This window comes from Nomascus leucogenys, chromosome 4, assembly GCF_006542625.1.
Source record: "Nomascus leucogenys isolate Asia chromosome 4, Asia_NLE_v1, whole genome shotgun sequence".
NCBI lineage: Eukaryota > Metazoa > Chordata > Mammalia > Primates > Hylobatidae > Nomascus > Nomascus leucogenys.
This window is the reverse complement of record NC_044384.1, coordinates 67,320,791-67,343,413: the sequence shown is the minus strand read 5'-3', so window position 1 is coordinate 67,343,413 and position 22,623 is coordinate 67,320,791. Positions and strand designations below refer to the sequence as shown.

Genomic DNA, 22,623 nt, shown 5'->3' with positions numbered 1-22,623 from the left:
CAACTAAGCAAGGAACAAAATGGCCATTTGCAGCAGATGGTCTACTCACCCTTCCCACTTCCACAAGATTGGTCACCATGATGATGCTTGCAGTGTTTTCATGCCACACCATCCTCCAGAAGTCATAGATGGTTTCCTGCATTGGTCCTACAGCAGAACAGAACAGAAACTTTTTGTTTTTTTTTGTTAAGTTTCAACTGGAAAATTTCTGGGGCTTGCAAATGCATCTATTAATACCCACATGCAGTTCCCTCACTTTTACAGATGGACACAGGTCTCTAGTGTGAATGCAAAAAGATACCCTTTCTAAAACTGCACCTATGGAAATATCAAAGTTGTCATTTGTCGCTGAATTTTCTCATGTCATCAAACATCTGCATTTGAGCTCTTTCTACCCTTCTTAGACTACTACCGTGAAAGAAAGTTATTTCTCCATCATTTAGCTATTTATCTCCATAGTACTCAAGAGTCAAATTTTAAAAAATAGATGACATTACTCTTTCTGCTAACAATTGGCAGATATCCCAGGGAAGTGGTATATAGAATGAAATGAGCCTCTATAGGAAAAATGGCCCCTTCTTGTTTCTAATATTTTTCTTATTCTGTGCTATCTGTCAAATTAATCCATTTTTTTTTCTGCTTGACTTTCTAAAGTAAGAGAGAGAAGTTAAGAGTTTTAAGCAGTTGCACTTCTTCTCACTGAACATAAAGATTCCTGGCAGAACGCGAATAGCCATCTACTTCCTTAGCTCTTGGGATCTGAGCATTAAAAAGCTCTTTCTTATGGCTGGAAAAAAAATAAAAAAGGAAGAATATATATTACAAAAGGCCAGTGCTACAGAGAGAATCAGGTAAAGAAAGTTGGAATTTAAAATTTCTTTTAATCCAGATTTTAAAAAAACCCCAAACTCGACTTTGTGTCCATGCATACTTGAGGGTATAAATATAAGAGTAGAAATCTTTATAAGACATATAGAAAGGTAAGGAAATGAGAGAAATGCAACTTCAAAGGCTTGGAGAGTCACACGATATATGTGAAATCATACAAATGTTCAGGCACATCCAGGACCAGAACCCAATTGTACTAGGTATCTTGACATTTCAGATTGCTGGAGCTGGAGCTCAAATGTTTGAATTTGAGATCTGCTTCTGCCTTTTAACTGGCTGTGTGATTTGGGGCAAGTTACTTAGCCTCTATGAGTTTCAATGTCTTCTTTCTTTATATACTGATCACAGTAACACCTCTCAAAGTTATTTTGAGGATTCTTGGAATTAATGTGTACTCAGGCATTTTATAAACAACAAAGCAATAGAAAGAAAACAAGATGCATTTAACGATGTTTATTAATAGCTGTCCTTTTGCTGCAGCCTGGACACTGAACAATAGTGACACACCCAGGGGGCCCTTCAGTCACTCCCCATCCCTCTTGACCAATTAGCAACCGGTTCTTGTGTAATTTTTCTTCTCCTTCTTCCCTGTCCAGGCCTCCTTCCTTTCCCTCCACAACACAAATTCCTATCATTTCTCCCTTGCTGCTTCTGTTTACACTGTTACCCTCCCCATAAAAGCTGACTTGCTCTCCTGATGTCTCTGCATCTAATCCCTTTGGGGAAGGGACCATGCACGCCACCTCCCACAAAGCTCCACCAGCCATTTTGGCCACGTCCCTTGGCATGTGCGTGCCATTCTCCTGATGTAGAGGCTGAAGATTTCAGTGACTTTAATCTAAGGTTACAGAGGGGACAAGTAAACATCGGATTCCATCAATCACTACAGTTCTGGCTTGCAGAGAGGTACATTCATTGTGTACTTAACAGCTTGTTACTTATTCACAAGGGGAAAAAAAAGCAGTGAGTCCTTCTTTGCGCAAACAGCCCAATGTGACCCCTGAATCAAAGAGCGGGGGGGCCTTCACTAGGTACACAGGCCTGTGCCACCTACTCAGAAACTTCCAGAAATAGTTCTGATGACAATGGCTCTAGTGGATGAATCAGAGGTCCCAGCATCATGGACAGCTTGTGCCTGCAGGAAGAGCAAAGCCACCTCCCTTGTCAGGGCCCAACAGGGCAACAGGGGTCTTCTCAGAGACACTCTAGGCTAGGGGCCCCATTCTGCCTCCAGCATATTCCTCACTCACCCCTTCTTGCCAGCCGACATTCTGGGATTGCTCGGTGTTAAGACCCCTCCCGGAGGGGAACTCAGCCTTCTTCGTTTGCTGCTGTTTTCTTAGTGCCCTAGGAAATGCCTGGCACATAGCAGGAGCCCAGTGAATCAATGAATGGATGGTAAGTTTGTATGCATGTGTGTAAACCATATTATTATGACAGTGTTATGTTAAACCCATACTAGGTACTAAGTCAAATTAAGACATGTATGTTTGTATGATTCCCTTTCTCAACTTACATTTCTAAGATTATCTGGAGAAGCTTGAAAACACAGCTCCTTTCCTCCTTTCAATTCATGGAAAGGTGACATCTTCTGCAAGGATTTCTTCAGAAGGAGCATAATTATCACTCTGTCCTCACAGCACAGCCTGGGAGCTCTGGAATTAAGCCACTGCTCCCAAGCACTATACAGATCATTCCTCTCAGTTTCCCCACCCAAGGCTCTGCTTCCGGCTTAGCTCAGTCCATCACCATAGGTAACCACAGTGCAAATCCTAGCTTCCCAGTGACTGTTCTCTATGGGAGGCAATGGTTCTCAACTCTAGCTTCTTATTAAAATTACTGTGGAGATTTTTTTAAATTCTCAGGTCCTAACCCAAGAGACTCTGACTGAACTGGGTTGGGGTGGGGGTTGGGTCTGGGTGTATTTTCACATCTTTCTTGATCTATAGCATCAAGGACATCCACTTCATCTTCCAGTATAACCATCGGGTGCTCTCCTGTGGAGTTGTAACTGTGAAACACGAAAGATTTGTTCATTCTGAATCTCCTGACTAGTCTAACCTTGCCTGCAAGCTCTGTGAACCATGGAATCCTGTTTTGCTCGGATGTAGAAGGAACTCTATTCATAACATGTCATCTAGGAACATGACCATGCCACCTCACCTCTGCGGCTGGGCATCAATTAAGATGGCCTGGGTTTTTACATGTTTACATAATTAAATTCGCATTGTCTTTAAAATAAAGGGTGTTTATAAGCACTAGCAGCTCACTTGGCTGATAATATACACTTAGTTTTTGTGATTTTCTTATCCATTGACCTACGCTAAAAAAAGATTAGGATACAAAAAAAAACTAGGTGAAATTCTTTTCAATGCTAAAATTAGATACGTGGACCCAGAAGAACAAAAAGAATTCGGTGTTAAAATCTAAAAACGAAATTGAACACAAAGATTATTCTAAATAGATCCCAGAAAGAAAAAAAAGTGCAGGCAGAGACATCTCCCTGCAGTGCAGCTGGCCTTGCTTTCTCCTGTCTCCGCTCTCCTGCAGGCGGGGGGCGCTGTGCAGCCAACACTTGGTGGCCGTTCCTTCTGCCACACGCGTGGCTCCCTCCCTGGCCTGGTCACTGTGGTGGCTCAACTGTAAAATTGCTCAGGGGTGGGCACTGGTGATTCGTGGCTGATGATTCCAGACATTTTTCCAAATGTTCATTCAAATCCTGTTTTTTTGTGTTTTTTTTTTTTTTTTTTGAGGGTAGAAAATAGGGAAGGTGCCCAAATAAGGTTTTTAATGCAGAATGTATCAATCCTGTTTTTCTTTTCTCTTCCACATATTTCAAATCATTTCCCAAGATCTCAATAAAGTATTACTCAGCTACCTGTCTCCTGGCAAAATCAGAACGTACCCTCCAGGCCAGGGGAGGGGTGGACTTTACTGTCACCAAGAGCTACTCCATTTGGATTCGGCAGCTCCTGGCGGGGTCTGAGTGACCACAACCATCATGAGCCAATATCACAAGTCCAAAGATGTAAGCCTGGTACACAGGCAGGCTCCTCTTAGCACCCACGCCCTTGAAGGACCTAAAGACAAGGGGAACAGCATGGGAGGTCAGTAAGCCTTTGCCTTTGACGTGTGACTCCCAAGATCGCTGTGGACTGCTCAGAGTGGAGAAACAAATAAACTCCCAAGATTTTTCAAAGCAAGGAGCTCTGAAAAGCCTCCCTCTCTCAAGGTGTGAACAGGTGTGTTTGCAAGACAGGGCATTTGATTTCCGCAGTTTCTGGCTGGGGGGAGCCACTGCAATTGCTGTGGTGGTGCGTTTACAGATGTTTGCACAATAGGCAACACGGTTAATCTCAGCAGTTGTCCCCCTGTGGGAAATTTGAAAGGTAACATCTAGAAATTTCAATAATATCAGGCCAGTAATACATTCCATCTCCTCCAACTGGCAGGCACACAGAGACCTCTATTGAGAAGGAAAGGTGCAGGGGGTCATTCTTGCCACCATCAAACCCCAAGGGGAAAAGAAAGGGGGCGGAAAGTTTTTTTTTTTCAATAAAAAACATTAACAAGCAATGAAAAGCATAAATGAAAGACATTCAAGGATGGGCTTTATTGTATGAGTTCTCTAGTTCATGGGAAGTGAGAGATATCAAAAATCTTCGTTTCAACAATGTGTAATATTCAGGTGATGGGTGCCCTAGAAGCCCACACTTCACCACTAAGCAATATATCCACGTAACACAACTGCACTTGTACCCCCACATCTATAAAAATGGTCATTTTCAAACCTTGATGACTTGTACCCCTGCTTTTCACATTTGAATTTCTATACACTATGTTTCCTACATTAACTAGAGCTGCTGAGAAGTCAAGGTCCCTTAAGCTCACAGTGGCATTTTCGAGTTTTTTGAAGAAAGATAATATAAGTACAAATTGGCATTCCATCATAAAGAGAACAATACCTAACGTCCCTTAAACACTTACTATTTCCCAGGTCCTGTTTGAAGTAGTTTACATGTACTATTGCATTAAATTGAGAAAACACCATCCTATGAAATAGGTCTTATTGCTCACCCCCATTTTACTGACGGAGACTGAGGCACTGGGAAGTCAAACAAGCTGTCCAAGGTCACACAGCTAGTGAGCTATAGTGCTGAGTTTTGAACCAGGAGTCTGACTCCATTACATCATGCTGCCTCATTTGAACATCGGAAGCAACTCAGAAGGGCTCTACCAGACAGGTGTGTACCACACAGTCCTCACAATCCCAGCAAGAAGAAAAACAGCAGAGAAACCACATCAACCACACTGAAACCACCTCTTTAAAGGTGTTTTTTGTTTTTTGTTTTTTTTTTAGCATTACAATTTTAATGTAATGACATAGAACCTTGTATCTTTCTAGGTTTTCTTTTTTTAAAATTTTTTTTCCATATATATATATTTTTTATTATACTTTAAGTTCTAGGGTACATGATCTCGGTCACTTCCCTCCTTTAACTACTCCAAGGGCCTCCTACTGATATAGAATCAAATTCAGCTTCACAAGCACAGCCAGCCCCCAAGCGTCTGTGCTTACCCGGTAGGACTACTTCAAGAGCACAGCACACCGTTTCCTCCACTCCATTTCTGTCCCCCCTCCAAACCCCAGCCACCATGACAACTCACCTATTTACCAAGTGGATGAATACAACTCCCCAAACCCACATGGGGCCTCCCCTGAATCCGTTCCCTACCCCTCAGCCAGGGCTCATCTACGAAGACTGTAAATCCCGCATGTCATTTTCCTGCATAAATCTTCCCATGGCTTTCTGCTGCTCTCAGAGTAAGCCCTAAATTCTTTAATAAGGCAAATGTGGTCCCACATAGTCTGTGCCTGGACTGTATCAGGGCACCTGCCCCTCCCTGACCATCTATCTCCCTCACGCTCCTCCCCAGCGTCCTCCGGCAAGACCCCCCTCTGCTGATGCATCAGTTAAAGCCTGCACGTCTCCTTGCTGGTTTCAGCTGAGCAGTCCGAAAGTCACTTCCTCGGGCCACTTTTCCAAGACCCAAGTGGAGGCTCCCTGTTTCTTCATGATGTTTAAAGTGAGTTGTGCTGCCAGTGTGTTTTCCATGCACATTTTCCTAACGTGGCCTCATGCCCAGCTTGCTTTGTTCATTTATACCACTGTCCTGGCCCCAGTGGGTATGAGTGGCCACCCCTGCATGCAGCAGTTAAGCACTCAGCCTAGTGTTAAATGCCAGGCATTCTGTGAGGTATGGTAGAGATGTAAAGGTGAGTAATACATACATGGTCTCCACCATCCAGAAGCTTGAAATTTTCTAAGGTAGAGATAAGATAAGAACAGCCCACACTCTCACGTAAAGTACAGTAAGGCAAAGATCCTGAGACTCTTAAACCTCAACTGATGTAATTCCAGCTACTCAGAGGCTGAGATGGGAGGATTGCTTGAGCCCAGGAGTTTGACACCAGTCTGTGCAACATACTGGGAACCTGTCTCAAAAAATTTAAAAAAACCCCTTCAAACTGAGCTATGCATACCCTTAGAGATACATAAAGATGATCCAAGGCATAGATGAGTAGTTTTTCAAGTATTAATTTCCAGATACTTAATATCTATAAGGACTCTGACAAAACTTATTCCCTAGGCAGGAGTCTCCAGCCTCCATATGCAATAGCCTTTCTTTTCTTTTCTTTCCACTTCTTTTCTCTTTTCTTTTCTTTCCACTTCTTTTCTCTTTTCTTTTCTTTCTTTCTTTTTAAAATGTATTATTACATACATTTTTTTGACGACTGCTCTGTTGCCAGGCTGGAGTACAGTGGCGTGATCTTGGCTCACTGCAACCTCCGTCTCCTGGGTTCAAGCAATTCTCCTGGCTCAGCCTTCTGAGTAGCTGAGACTACAGGCACGCACCACCACGCCCAGCTAATTTTTGTATTTTTAGCAGAGATGGGGTTTCACCAACGTCTCGATCTCCTGACCTCGTGATCCACCCACCTCAGCCTCCCAAAGTGTTGAAATTACAGGTGTGACCCTACCTTTCCCTTTCCCTTCCCCTCTCTTCCTCCTTCTCTCGTCCTCCTCCTTCTTCTTCTCCTTCTTCTTCCTCCTCCTCTCCCTCCCCCTCCTCCTCCTCCCTTCTTCTTTTCTCTCTCTCTGTCTGTCTCTGTCTGTCTCTCTTTCTCTCTTTCTTTCTTTTTTTGAGACAGAGTCTAGCTCTGTCGCCCAGGCTGGAGTGCAGTGGTATGATCACAGCTCACTGTAGCCTTGACCTCCTAGATTCAAGCGATCCTCCCACGTCAGCCTCCTGAGTAGCTTGGACCACAGGCACTACGCCCAGCTAATTTTTGTACTTTTGGTAGAGATAGGGTCTCACTATGTTGCCCAGGCTGGTTTGTAACTCCTAGATTCAAGCAATCTGCCTCCCTCATCTTCTCAAAGTGCTGGGATTGCAGGGATGAGCCACTGTGTCCAGCCTCACAAAACTCTTTCATACACTTGAAAAAACCACCTATCTCAAATATGACCATGGGGCACTGCCCAGGTGTAAAAACCTACAGCTTTGGGCTGGAATACTGGCTCCAGAAACTCACTTCCCTGTCTGAAACAATTCTGTGAGGAGTGAAACTTAGTATTTTGGCTTATGTTAAGATGTTCTGAACTCAGAACCCTTGAAGCAGTAGAGGTTGGTAATATTTATTACTATTTATTTATTACGAGACAGAGTCTGTCTCTGTCACCCAGGCTGGAGTGCGGTGGTGCAATCATGGGTCACTGTAACCTCTGGCTTCTGGGTTCATGTGATTCTCCTGGCTCAACCTCCAGAGTAGCTGGGACTACAGGCATGTACTATCACGCCCAGCTAGCTTTTGTGTTTTTAGTAGAGACGGGGTTTTGCTGTGTTGGCCAGGCTGGTCTCCAACTCCTGACCTGAAATGATCTGCCCGCCTCAGCTTCCCAAAGTGCTGTGATTACAGGTGTGAGCTGCCACGCCTGGCCATATTCACTCTTTTAAATGGAACCAGAATGCTTTTCAGGAGTGCCAAATTTTCTTGGATGAAACCTGTAAGTGAAAGTTTCATGAGTTTTCTTTCAGGTTTGATATGCTTGAATCTGTAAGGTAGTTAAAAAATACCACATATCATAAAATATTTATCTTAATTACACCAATCCTCATTTTATCTTAGAAAATATTTCATACTGTCTATCTCTTATTAACAAATACACTTACATAAACATGTGATGAAAGTTTTCGATGTCAAACTCAAATGTTTACAGCAGGTGCGTAATTTCTTCAAACTTCTTTTGGGGATACACAAGAAGAAAAGTCTGAAGGCCAGGGTCGGTAACTGATGTATGAGGATGCCTGTGGCAGTCAAAGTCAGGAAGAGCTTAGGTCTGACTGGTGACGCAGCAGCAGGACTAGCATTGTTGAAGTCAGGCACATGCCATAGGTCTCAAAGGACAGGGTGTGACTCTGAAGGAGGGGAAGAAGGGACGGAGGGTGGGGATGGCAGGTCTTCCAGCAGGAGCCACTTGTTGCCACTTGGGAGGGGAAGGAGACTCCCATGGGGCCGTCTTGTAGGAAATGTAAAATTCTGATAAGATTTGCAAGTTCAGATTTTAGGAGTGGAAGACAACAATGACAGATACTAAAAAAACATGACTAAGGAAAGTTCCAGTTTTAGAATCAAAGCTCGGGAAAAGTCAGAGAAAGAAAACAGAGGAAGAAGTGTTTGGTTGTTGGAACGCACTCTAGTGGGGGCACCTGTACTGCAAGGAGGTTTGATCAGGTGTGGGCTCAGCCTTAGGTGTGACCAGCCATCAGCAGCTGAGGATGAAGTAAGTGGGAAAAGGAGGAGCAAGGTACGGTGGGCTGAGAGAAATGGTAAACTGAGCCCAGCTACCCAAAGCCAAGTCCAAAGGCTCCCACTGAGCTCTCCTGCATGTTCCGGACAGATGCCAGTGTCCAGAGCGGAAGGGTCTACTTTTTCCATTGAACAAAACAATTCCTAAGAAACAGGAATATGTTGAATGTGAACAGTAAAGAACAGTGAACAAAAAGATCATGGTCTGCATTGATTAATGAGAGGGAAAGTTTAAACATATTTTACATATTTTATAATTTTACAACTATTATGGCAAGAACAGCTTCCTGGGCATCCAAATGGCTGGTGGAGATCTGCAGCAGAAATGTCCAGGTGGTGATGGGTCGGGAATCCAGCAGACAGCAGCAATGTGGCTGCAGGTGATGGCTCAGCACAGGGAGAGCCTGGGGGCCGGAATGTCAGAGCTTATAGGGCAGGGGGCAGGCCCTAAGCCGGTCTCGTGTGGCCGGCATGGCCAACGTGGGCTCCAAGGCTCCCCAGTGTGGCAATGAGGCTCAGGTGGGCTCAGGAACCAGGGGACTGGTGGATAGGCTGACCTCTTGATTCAGACCAGGGAGGACTGCGGCTGTACTAGGAAGACAGTGTTAAAACCAAGGGGGACTCTTGCCATCCCTAAAGCTCTGTCAGCAATAAGAGAACCAAGGCTTCTAGGCTAGAGTAAGGGGAACCCAGGACAAGGGTGTTGGACAAATAAATAGGTACAACCAGATTGCCCCCCTGCCAGGCAGGTGCTGGATGCTGCTCTTTATATGCACGATCTCATTCATTCCCCAATACAGCAGTGTGAGGCACCTACTCCAGCCCAAGAAACAGGCTTAGGAGATGAAGTGCCTTCGTTACAGCTGCACGGCCATTATGTGGCAAAGCTGGAATTCCATTTCAGGTCAGCCCAGCAACACTGTTCTGACTGCAGAATGAACTGAACTGCCCGAGACCAGGGCCCCTGTTTGAGCGCATCACCAGAATGTTTGTTTCTAGCGTGGTTCTGGGACCTGAAGGAGGGAGTGTGTGGTGGGTGGGGGTACACACTGAATGGCAGAAGTGCGAAGGGAAAGGGGAGGGACGTTAAGGCAAAGCAGCTGCAGGAAACCTGGGCTCCCTCCTTCGGGCACTGGCAGCCAGTTCCTTCCATCAGCAATGAAGATGGCTGAAGGTGGGACTTAACCACAGAAGACGATGAGTCTGAGAAGCATTTATTTTAAAGCCCTTGCTACATGAATAAAAGTGGTCCTCAATTTTTGATCCATGATTGCTCCTGTTGCCATTGGCGATAATCTATAATAAGGGTTATGAAGTCAGTTACTCAACATTTAGAGAACTAGTTGTCCCTTCAGTGGTTTTCTAAGTTTTTATTATAAAGCTTTATGTGATTTTTCAATATGATGCTTCCATAATACTGAAGTCTATAATTTGACATTGAGTAGCTTTCCATTTTTACAGTAGTGAGATGTAAACAGTAGAATATGCCACCATGCTTTACAAACTGAATCTGCCTCATGTGTCACAGAAGCGGTAACAGTGACACAGAATATACTTGGCTTCAGCATTAATAATCCTTAACATCACTTATTTGATAGTTGCATTTGTTCTCCCCTGAGGCTACTTATGTTAAAAATCATGCAATTTTCATGAATAATTTTTTGTTTCAGCTGCAGAAAAGGAAAAGCAAAGTTGAGATGGGTGGGTGCAAGGGACGTGATTTGCTCATTATCCCGAACTGCTAAGAGTATCCCAAGAAAATTACCATTTAAAAGAAACAATAGAAATCAACTAATGAATTTCAAGCAAACACACTGAGAATTGTTCCATGACGGGAAAAACTCGGCAATACTTTAACCTAAAATCAAAAATATAACTGGTCTGTTAAAATCACATTTTCTAAGGACAACTCTCACATGAAAAACTCTTTATGTCTAGAATTACAGGGTTAGAAGTGTTCACCCGTCCACTGGAATTTTAATTTGGTGACAGTAAAAGAAGAGAAAAGCTGTAATAAAATATACCTTTTTAGAAGTAGTGTTGAAAGTGATGACTTAAATAATAAATGTTAAAGAGTGTTTTGTTAATAAATTACAGTGATGCCACACAATGACACATCTCTTCTTCTCAACTGGAGTAGGTTTTCCTGTGACAAGAGTCTTTTCCCTTCACCTGGCCATCTCCGGTAGGCAAGTACTTGCTGTTTGCCCAATTTCTTCTAAATTGCCTTGCAGGTGTGTACTCTTCTTATAACTAAAATCAGGCATACACTTTCTGCTGTATCCACGATTAGCCTTTTCTCCAGAGCACACAACCCACATGTTGATGCTTACATTTCACTCATTCCATTCCCCAAAATTCTCCTTTCAGACTGAAGTAAGAAAGTGTGACAATATAAACCATGTGACTATTTATGGCTTTCTCTACATAACTAGTTTCATGGAATGTTTGTTTCTGGATGTATTTCTAAAACATATGAAATCCTCATTGGACACCAAAAGGTTATGTCAAATTTCATTAAGAGAAAATTGGCATAAACCAAACATTAATGGACAGGTTTTAAATAAACACTAAAATAGCCTGGGAAACCTCTGTCTATAATCTGCTATACAATCCTTCGACCATCATCTCTTTTTTCTTTTCTGGTTAATAATCTTTTCTTTTAATCATTTATTCAATTAAAACGATTATGAAATGTTTAAAAACAAAAAGGACAAATAATTACATAGTAGATATTATTTAGTATGTCTTAATAAAGATAAATTTAATCAATAGCCATTTCCTTCCTAAGAAATACAAGGAACTTACCATGTTAAAGCTCCTCTCTAAAACACCCCTGTGTAATTCTTATCTCAGGAACTGCTTTCAATGAAGCCTGTTAGGAAGGAACTTTCTGGTCTTTGGAATTAAGCTGTTTTCACTCACATGTCATCTGACTTTCAGTGTGCACCAGGGAAGCCTTCAGAACACCAAGACGTGGAGCTGGCACTGCTATCAAGGCTGCTCAATTTCAGCAAGACTTCAAAAACAGAAGGAAAATATGCTTTTCCAGCTTAGGATGCAGCTGTTGTCTTTCCAACCTATGTTTGTCTACAGTTTAACAGTGAACAATGATGGCACTCTTTGTACTCTGGAGGGAGTATAGGATGTTGGTGCACACTTAAATGGCTCCTTTTGATACATCCTTCTGGAAGGAAGCATTAACAGGTGTAGGATGTATCAGCTTTTATGAAAACTATATGAGTACACACTTTACTAGGGTTAAAACCTCAACTGCTCCTCTGCTATTGAGAGATATGTCTTTTGGAACATACAAAATGATAATAACAATAAGTAGCTAATATTTATTGAGAGGTTACTTGCAGAGCTGGTATCTGAGCCTAGGCTGTGCAACTCTAGAGTCTAGGCTTTCATTAACCATTCTGCCTATTGTCTTTTAGTGGGGAGTGGACAGTCCTGGCCTAGTTACTGACATAAAACATGGTTGTATATGGAAGAAATTTTAAGGCCAAGTTGAAGAGATCTGATTGTGACTATGTTGCATAAAGCAAAGAGATATCTATGGGTAAAACCAATAATGGGGTGGTTTGTAGCCTAGCATGGCTTGCTCTCGGAATTGAAATGTTCCAAAGCATTTCTGGAAACTCCATCTACCTAAAGAAACCATTATTTGAATTTTGTTCTTTTTGGATGACATTCAGTCCTCTTCCAGAATCAGACCTCCCTAGCAGTTATGTAAACTATTTCAGGTTGCAGTGGTACCACTGTGAAAAGGAATGCAAAGGTTTCTATTATTCTTGACATGGAAAGCAGGTCGAGAAAGGCAGACCCATCAGATTTGAGTGACAGGATACAGATTAGGGCTCCAAAGAGGATCTCTAATACAGAAAAGAATAAAATGGGGGTAGGTAGTGTGTGGCAACAATATGCTATACAATGCAGAGATAGAGACACTGCTTCCAGAGGAACCTTCAGTCCCTGATCCCTGGGACAGACCGAATGGCAGCGTGCATGGGGAGCTGAAAAGAGGGGCAGGAGAAAATGCTATGGCCTCGGAAGGAAGGAACATGACAGATGTCCACAGCACAGAAGCATCCTGCTGGCGGAGGTACAGAGCATTCATCAGTGTCGGTCTCCAAAGAGAACGCTCAGAAACTGAGCTTGGGTACTTGTGCATGCTGTAAAGAGGGGAACAGAGAGAAGGCAATCAAGGACAGAAAAAAACGAATGGCAGCCTTCAGAATGGAGGGGTTTGGTGACCCAAAGGATCTGGCTGCCTTCTGTCAAGGAAGTAAGTGAAAGGAACAGCCTATATTCATATGCTTCAGGGGCTACTGCCAGAGAAATAAAAGCTTTCATTAGTCTCTATCTTCCTTAATTAAGCTCTTCTCAGTACACAAGTGGAATCCTCTTTTATTTAAGAAAAAAGAGAATAAATCTAATAAATGAATGAAACAGAGATAAATTGGCTCCCTAGACATAGCTCAGTGCAGGCAGTCTCAAATTTTCCATGGCAGTGAAGGGTGTTGCATGAGGAAATTTCCAGCAGCTTCCTTTTGAGTGAGAAGGCAAGAAACAAAAGTCACTGGTTATAGCTAGAAACTTCCTAAACTGTTTGCTGCCTTGAAAAACTTGTCCGAAACTGTGCCCACGGGTGAAAAAGAAACCTGGTGCCCAGATTTCCGGAAAAGTGGTTCTAGGGCTGCACTCGGTCTTATTTTTTCTTCTGCAAAACAGGGTAGGGGTGAAGAGAAACGGCTTAAAGAAGTTCCAAGGCTGGGTTCAGCGCCTCATGCCTGTAATCCCAGCAATTTGGGAGGCTGAGGTGGGAGGATTGCTTGAGGCCAGGAGTTTGAGACCAGCCTGAGCAACATAGCAAGACCCTGTCTCTATAAAAAATAAAATAGAAATTAGCTGGGCGTGGTTGCTTATCCCTGTAGTTCTAGCTATTCAGGAGGCTGAGGCAGGAGGATCCCTTAAGCCCAGGAGTTGGAGGCTGCAGCGAGCTATGATCATGCTACTACACGCCTGCCTGGGTGACAGAGTGACACCATGTCTCTTGAAAAAAATCTAAATAATTAAAAATCAAAATGAAGTCCCCAAATCTGTGGGTGCATTAAAATCACAAATTAGTAAGAGTTGGGTATCATTTATTTATACCTCCACACTGGGTAATTCTGAAGTCACTGGTATATTCCGGATCGTGTGCTGATCCTAGCAAGTGACAGGTGCACAGAAACCTTTGTTCAATTTTGAAAGAACCAGGCTGTAAAGGAGTAGCTTTGCTTTGCCAGGACTCATGGTGCCAGAGGCATGGGGAAGCCAGCACTTTGGAAAGTACATGGGTATTAGTTTCAGCTCTCTCCTTTTAAAGGGCTGAACCTGGGAGAAAGATGTAACCTCACAGTTTTTCTTCCTGTTGAATAAAAGGCCCTATAGGGGAACAGGTCTGTCTTAACATATGAGGTTTCTCCTAGGTTGAACTTTGCACACACTCTATTAAAATATGAATGTTAGTCCATGCAGTTTGCAAATACTTTTGCATATATGACTCACTTGAACTTATGTGGATGAAGGTCACTTAAATACAGTTCTGCTTTAAGTGTCAACTGTTTTAATAACAAAACAAGGTAACTGGACTGTGAGCTTCTTAAAGTTTCTATCACCTCTAAAAGATTCTACAAATTTTCTACTTCAAATGAGGAAACCCTCTAAATCCTCTTGAAGGTTTAAAAAGCATTTATTTTAAGACACCTCAAATCTGAGTGCCTGCTTAACAACAGGACATCATTTATTTTCAAATTATTCTGTATTAACTTTGGTTCTCTTATTAGAGGGCCACATTTTCCTTATGGCATCTATAACAACATAGGTGGATGTTACCTAACATGCTCTATTTTTTACTTCATCTTTTAATTTTAACTCTTTCTTTAAATGTTCTCATTGCTAATGAGCAAGTTTATTTAGAGCACAGGGATGAGAAATGTCTACGAAAGTGACCATTTGGCTAATTGGCCACTATCTTTTGAAATTAATCTAGTGAAGAGAAATTATTGTTTAAAAGGAAGTTTCTGGATAAGCTGCTAATTGCAATTGTTCATTCTCTCTGGTAAAACCACAGATGGTTGGTAAAATGCAGGCAGGTTCTGTATAAACTTGGCCCTGGGTAGCTGGAATACTTATGACAGTGACTTTTATGGAGTCACTGTTTGCCTATATATAAATCACATTTTCTCAAAGCATCCCTATTTAAATTTGGAAACCAGAGAATGCTCCACTTCACTAGGTAATACTTTTAAATTAGTCTCAAATAGGACATAACAAATGAATCCAAAACATAACCTACAACCCACTGACAATGCAGCAACAACTTTGCCAGGAAGCACAGTGTTAGCTAACACAGAATTTGCACTTGAAGTGCAAGCCGCACTGGTTCTTGGAAGAATAAAAACAAAAGTTGTTTACCGAAGACTGAGCTTTTGATTTTAAAAAAAGTTCTTTCAATTCTACTGAGAAATAATTTCAAGTGTTCATCTCCATCTGGAGGCCAGAATGCAGGACAAAAAAGCTGCTTTACAGACTGTGCAGAAGTTACACTGACATTCTGAGAACCCTCCACTACCGGAATGGCTTGCCCAGGAAAGTGAGTGCAGCATTCAAAGCACTATTATTTGTTGCTTCAGAGGCCTGAAGGGGAATTTTGAGCTGGGAAAATATAAACCATATTTATCTTTTTGAAAAATCTTTATTAAAACTATACCAGAAGTATGTGGAATAAATGTAGAAGAAAAACAAATTGACGGCAAAAAGAATGAAGTCACTACAACAAAGTTTCAACTGTTTTGCAGTGTTTGAGGCTCTGTAAATATTTCCACTATAAACCTTCACTCCCCTCATTTTTATTATTTTCACATAAAAGTTTGTTCCTAGCTGAAAGTGTCTGGAGGGAACTTTTTAGGCTTCTCTTTTTCAAATTATGGACAAATTATAACTACAGACAAAACTGATTATATGTATCAGGACAGGGGTTACAAAAACAGGGTCAGGGTAGAGCCAAGCAAAGTTAGTTTAACAAGATGGACGGTCTCTAAAAACAGGATTTAATTTACTGACATATGTAAAGAAAGTGTTTTTAAGAATAGAAGCTGACCAGCCCTTAACTTGAAACAGAAATAGTCAGAGATGTTGGAGATAATGCCGCCAAAATCCATCCCAGGATTTTGGCTTTGCCGGGCCAACATGAGCCATCCTTTCTACCTGGCTGAGATATTCTACCGTCTAAGTGGTGTGTGGCACACGGTAAGTCCCAATCCATTCATTTATTCATTCACTCATTCATTCTTGTATTCTTACTGAGCTTATGTTTTATGCCAGCTCACTACAAGACAGGTGGTGCATACTTATTGAATCATGAATAAACTCTGCGACCCCTTCTTCGGATGCCCTGGTCATGATGAAGTGATCTTCTGCCAAGGCATCTTCCTCTTCACACAGAATGCCCCTGCCTGACCTTGGCAGTTCTGTCTGATGGGTGGTTACAGTTTTCATTGTAAATGACTATCTGGTATCTGGTTCTCTATATCAGTTCCTGTGGTCTTTGCCAATGTGACCTGGCATCCTCAAAGATGACACTGAGCATCTGGATCCTCTGAGCATAAAAGGAAGACAGTGATGGTGGTGAAAAGGCCAATGACATGTGGTGGGGGCCTATCTGGATGGCCAGTTCTCCACAGATCACAATCTCTATGAATTGTTCCAAGGCTTCTTAACTATGTACAGTTTAAGTTTATTCACATGTGAGAAATGAAAAGTTCATGTCACTAGCTATTTAGGGGTTTACATAAGACTACTTACATTTTGAAATGTGAACATATGCAATTAGTAAGACCTACTCTGCTTTGTCTGAGTATATTTTCAAGGTCAGCAAAAAAGGACATTATTTTGTAAATGGGCACTTACTAGGTATTAAAAAGAAAAGACCCCTTTGCTGGGGCCTATGTCCAAAATGCTATTTCTTAGGTTATATTCCAGGATTTTTATAGTTTGAGGCTTCACATTTAATTCTTTAATTCATCTTGAGTTGATTTTTGTATACGGTATAAGGAAGGGGTCCAGTTTCAATCTTCTGCATATGGCTAGCCAGTTATCCCAGCACCATTTATTATTCAATAATAATAATAATGGGGAGTACTTTCCCCACTGCTTGTTTTTGTCAACTTTGTCAAAGGTCAGATGGTTATAGGTGTGTGGCACTATTTCTGGGCTCTCTATTCTGTTCTGTTTGTCTATGTGTATGCTTTTGTACCAGTACCATGCTGTTTTGGTTACAGTAGCCCTGTAGTATAGCTTCAAGTCACATAAAGTGATGCCTCCAGCTTTGTTCTTTTTGCTTAGGATTGCCTTGGCTACTTGGGCTCTTCGATGATACTGTATGAATTTTAAAATAGTTTTTTCTAATTCTGTGAAGAATGTCATTGGTAGTTTGATAGGAATAGCATTGAATCTGTAAATTGCTTTGAGCAGTAGGGCCATTTAAACAATATTGCTTCTCCCTATCCATGAGCATGGAATATTTTTTCACTGTTTGTATCATCTCTGATTTCTTTGGGCAGTGTTTTATAGTTCTTATTGTAGAGTTCTTACACGTCCTCAGATGTCAAAAGCAATTGCAACAAATACAAAAATTGACAAATAAGACCTAATTAAAGAGCTTCTGCACAACAAGAAAAACTATCAAGAGAATAAACAGACAAACCTACAGAATGGGAGAAAATATTTTCATACTATGCATCCAACAAAGGTCTAATATCCAGAGTCTATAAGGAACTTAAACAAATTAACAAGCAAAAGCCAAATAACCCCACTAAAAATTTGGCAAAAAACAGGAACAGATACACTTGAAAAGAAGGTACCATGCGGCCAGCAAGTATATGAAAAAATGCTCAACATCACCAATTGTTAGATAAATGCATATTAAAACCACAATGAGATACCATCTCACACCAATTAGAATGGCTATTATTAAAAAGAAAAAATAACAGATGCTGGAGAGGTTGTGGAGAAGATGAATGCTTATAGAGTGCTGGTGAGAATGTAAATTAGTTCAGCCATTGTGGTGCCTGTGGGAAATTTCTCAAAGAACTTACAACAGCAGTACCACTTGACCCAGCAATCTCATTATTGGCTATATACCCAAAGAAAAATAAATCATTCTATATGATTCATGCATGATTCAGATACATACATACATGTGTTCATCACAGCAGTATTCACATTGGCAAAGACATGGAATCAACGAAAATGCCCATCAACAGTAGACTGGATAAAGAAAATGTAGTACAAATATACCAGGGAATACTATGCAGCCATAAAAAAGAATGAGATTATGTCCTTTGCAGCAACATGGATAAAGCTGGAGGCCATTATCCTAAGTGACCAATCGCAGGAACAGAAAATCAAACACTGTATGTTCTCACTTATTAGTGAGAGTTAAACACTGAGAACACATGGGAACAAAGGAGGCAACAACAGACACTGGGGCCTACCTGAGGGTAGAGGGTGGGAGGAAGGAGAGGATTAAAAAACTACCTATCGGGTATTATGCTTATTATCTGGGTGACAAAATAATCTGTACACCAGACCTTCATGACATGCAATTTACCTATATAACAAACCTGCATGTGTACCCCCTGAACCTAAAAGTTAAAAAATAAATAAATAGCCCCCTACAAGGTAGACTATTTTCATCTTCATTTATGATGAGCACAGAGATGTTAAGTAACTTGTCCAAGGTCACACAAGTTACCAATGGAGGAACCAGGGTTGGGGGTTGAGTTCAGACAATGTAGTTCCAGAGTCTGTGTTCCTAATCATTAAGCTATTCTGTGCTGTTTCTCAAAAACAGTAACAGGTCACGCATACATGGCATTTGCTCCATGCCAGGAATTGCTCTAAGCATTGATACATACATGAGTTAATGTAATCCCCAAGGTCACCCATGGGAGGCAGTATAGTGAGGTGGGGAGGAGCTTTGATGCTGGAGTTCAGTGGCTACACTTGAATCTGGCCTTTGCACTTCTAGGTCTGTGACTTGGAGCATGTTATTTCAAGTCTCTTTATCTCCCTTCCTCTCATTTATAAATTGGGGACAATCCCATATATCCCCCATATTTGTGGTAAAGATGAAATGAGCTCTGTATGTGTGAGTGCTGGCAACACTGTCTGGCACATGGTAAGGCCCTGACTATTACTACTATTTACCAAACACCAGGACTCTACCTGAAATAAGTTTAGGAAGTTCAAATACCCTTTCTGGGACAGCACAAGAATTTGGATCCCAGCCTTCTGGCTGTGGTACATGTGTTATTTCTACTACATCCTGCTTTTACAAAATAAACATCAGGTATGGGACCTGCTACTCTAGTCTCTCTCATTCAGAGAGAGCATTTTCTAACATATTATAATTGCTAAAATTGTTGAAAGGTGAGCAAAGGCATAAACTTTTCAGGCACGAATGCAAAATAACATATAGGCAGAAAACCCAGCCTGAGATGAACCGTAAAACCCAAACTGACCATGGTTCAAAATACTAACGATTATAACAATACTCTAGGGTATTTTACTACAGGGTTAGGCTAGTAAACATTTTAGTAATAGTTCGTTTAAGTTAGTAAAAATTTTGATGCTTTCAGGAATGTATTTCACATAGTTATAAACAATCTACGACATTTTGTTAACCCCAAGTATGGTTTTTTAAAAAGTAGAACTGCATGTTCTGCACATGTACCCCAGAACTTAAAGTATAATTTTAAAAAGTAGATTAATTAAGTCTACGGTTTCTGTCTTATCCCCAAAGAGCTTTTAATGTTTCTGACCAAAGTAAAGTTCATAACCTGAGGTCCATAGAATTACTATAATTCATGAATAAAATTGGGGGGTGGGGGTAGTCCATGAACCACCTTAAATGAAATTTTCTTTCTGAGGAAATGATCTTGATATTTCATTAGTTTTGAAAGAAGTTCTGTGTTTTCCAAAGGTGAGGGACATTTGGGCCAGAGTGCGCAAGGCTGGGCGGTCCTATGGAAAACACGGTTGGGGGCGCAAGGGTCTCCCTGTTCTCACGTGGGCATGGGGGCTTCTGTTTGGAGATCCTCTCTCTAGTCCTGGACTCCACAAGGGTGCTGTACAGAGCTAACACTGATGGAGACAAAAAGAAACTATATATGGCAAGATGAAGGCTAAGGTCGGAACCCCAATCAAGTAGCCAACCCTGTCAAATTAGCACAGTTCAGAAAGAAAGAAATGATGAAGTGGGCATTGAGGCACTTAAACTCAAAAAAGTAACGTGTGCATCTCAACAATCTATAGCTCAGGTTACAACATTGAAGACAATAATAATTAACATGTATTTTCAGACATGACTGTATCGTCGAACATTTGCTTTTTATTGTGTTGTCATGAGAAGCATCATAACTTAGAAAGCAGGGGCTGGATCTGGATTAACCATATGGTTTTGGGGGGTGGCATGCAGTACACAGGAAAGAGCACACCAGGCCTGAGCCTCTTTCTTGGGGGATCCCAGTGCACACATGACTCTGGAAAATGCTCACTTAGAAGTGAGGAAGGATGCTCAGGGCTGGGCAAGACATGTCTAGAACAGACTCATAGCACTTTCTTCAGTAACAGCCTTGCATGGTCTTTCCTTGAGTTATCTGACTCTTGAGGTAAGTTTTAAAATTAAAACTAAACAAAGCCGAGTGCAATGGCTCATGCCTGTAATCCCAGTGCTTTGGGAGGCCACGGTGGGAGGCTCCTATGAGCCCAGGAGTCTGAGACCAGCCTGGACAACACAGATTTAGGGAGATCCTAAATCTACAAAAAATAAAATAAAATATATTAGTCAGGCGTGGTGTGCAACTGTCGTCCTAGATGCTTTGGAGGCTGAGGTGGGAGAATTACATGAGCCCAGGAGTTCGATGCTTCAGTAAGCTATGATCCCACTACTGCACTCCAGTCTGGGTGACAGAGTGCAATCATGTCTCTAAACAAAACCAAACAAAAATCAAAAGAACACTTATCCAGGGCCCCCATGGCTGCCACCATGAGGCCAGCAGGTGTTCTATCCAGTAGGTTCTTATGTGTGTGGCTTCATCCAGCTTGCAGGCCATATAGTCTCCAAGGTTGCATTTTGATTGTGAAATACGATCACTTCTGGGCAATCCTACCCACTTGCATGCTCTTCTGCCCTTCACTTGAGCCTGCTTTTGAAATCTCCACTCTGCCCTGCCTCTACATACAGACATGCAGTGGTGGACACGACTTCCTCTCCTTTGAGCCCCTGGTTTGCTAAATCATAAATCTTGAATGTTACTGTTGCACTAATGTCTGGTCAGTCGGACATGATGAAGTTAATATTGTGTCATCATATATTAGTGGCCAGACAGAAAACAATTAAACCAAGGGGAGATAGGGAGAACATATTAATACTAAAAAAGCAACAGATCTGGCTTGAATGGGATGCTTTCAATTTGCAGAAACATCACCCATTATTATCAAAGGTCAAAGTCAGTTACAGCTAGAAAAATCAACAAAATTGAGGGTGGATGGGAGGAGGAGACCCAATACATAAACTTGTAATATGTCCTCTGTATTGAAGGAACTTGATGAACATCTGTGCATTACTAACTCTTGGAAGTAAAACTGGTTGTCAGCAAATTGGACCATTTGTATAGTTTCATAGGTTCCTGCTGTGAATATATTTTAAAGAATTATGTTAGTGAAAAACAGAGGAAAAATAGAGCAAGAAGACATTTAAAGACTGCATCTGCCTGTTGGTCTTCATCGCCCATTTTGTTGTCCTCTTGGAGGTATTAATGTTTTTTTTGTTTGTTTTTCAATGAAGGTGATCTACAAACATATTCTACCTGTCCATGCCAATTAGTGCAGATTATCATCAGTGATCTTGATTACTGGTGATCTAAGGCTATTAGTCCATTATGCTTGTGGTATATAATAGAAGATTCTAGCTTTCTCATCTGAACATCATGGTCTGAATGTATTATTCTTAATATGATATGTATAGTCTTGACTGCACGTTCAATTAAAAATATTCATTCATTTTTCCTCCTCTCCCTGCACCACCACCAGCAGTGATGTTAGTACTGTCAGTTTGAGAAGTCCAATTGCAGCCCACCTTGTACCAGGGAAAGGCTGCCACGACCTGGTAAACAGGGCATTAGTCAGTGCCCTTCTCCATTAAGGGCAGACCGGTTGTCTACTGCAAACTGATGACATTTGCTATTTCTTAACTGCTTACAAATACATTTGCTCATTAACACTAGAATGCTGCCAGAGAGGGTTACTGAGCTATTAAGTATCACTCACATAAATTCTGCAGAAAGTGCCTTCTCTAGTGGCATTTCTCTTTAAAGAATAATCTCCTACAGGGGGAGAGGGGCAGAGAGAATAGACAAAGGGAAGGAAGCCTGGTAAGGGGCCATGTCTAGACCTTGGCAGTTTCAGTCTCTACTTTAGCTGTCCGTTTAGTCACCTTAATCTAGAGGGCCTCAATATTGAAAATACAAATAAGAGCAACTTAATGTTCTTGTTATCTATGAAAACATAGGTTGCTAATCAAGTTATTGGAGAGACACGAAGCTCAGGAGTATTTTGGGTATTTTACAATCAAATTTTCACATGAATTTACAAAAACTGTTAATTTCAAATTATCATAAAATGTATTAAATGTGATGCTGTGATGCTTAATTTAGAACACTCTGAAAGCCATCAAAATGAATTTCAAACCCCTAACAACAGGTTCCTCTAAAGGCACTGACGAATCCAGTTTGGAAGCAGCAGGGTTA

General features: G+C 41.5%; 1 protein-coding gene across 10 annotated transcripts in view; it reads right to left on the bottom strand.

Annotated features, from left to right (window-relative positions):
• The window catches only part of PTPRM (protein tyrosine phosphatase receptor type M), an 835,156-nt gene that overhangs the window by 62,878 nt on the left and 749,655 nt on the right, over window positions 1–22,623 (bottom strand). For all 10 annotated transcript variants that reach the window (XM_030810737.1, XM_030810732.1, XM_030810734.1 and 7 more), the window contains one exon: window positions 50–147. In XM_030810737.1, the coding sequence (XP_030666597.1) occupies window positions 50–147 (98 nt within the window). The remainder of the gene's footprint in view (window positions 1–49; window positions 148–22,623) is intronic.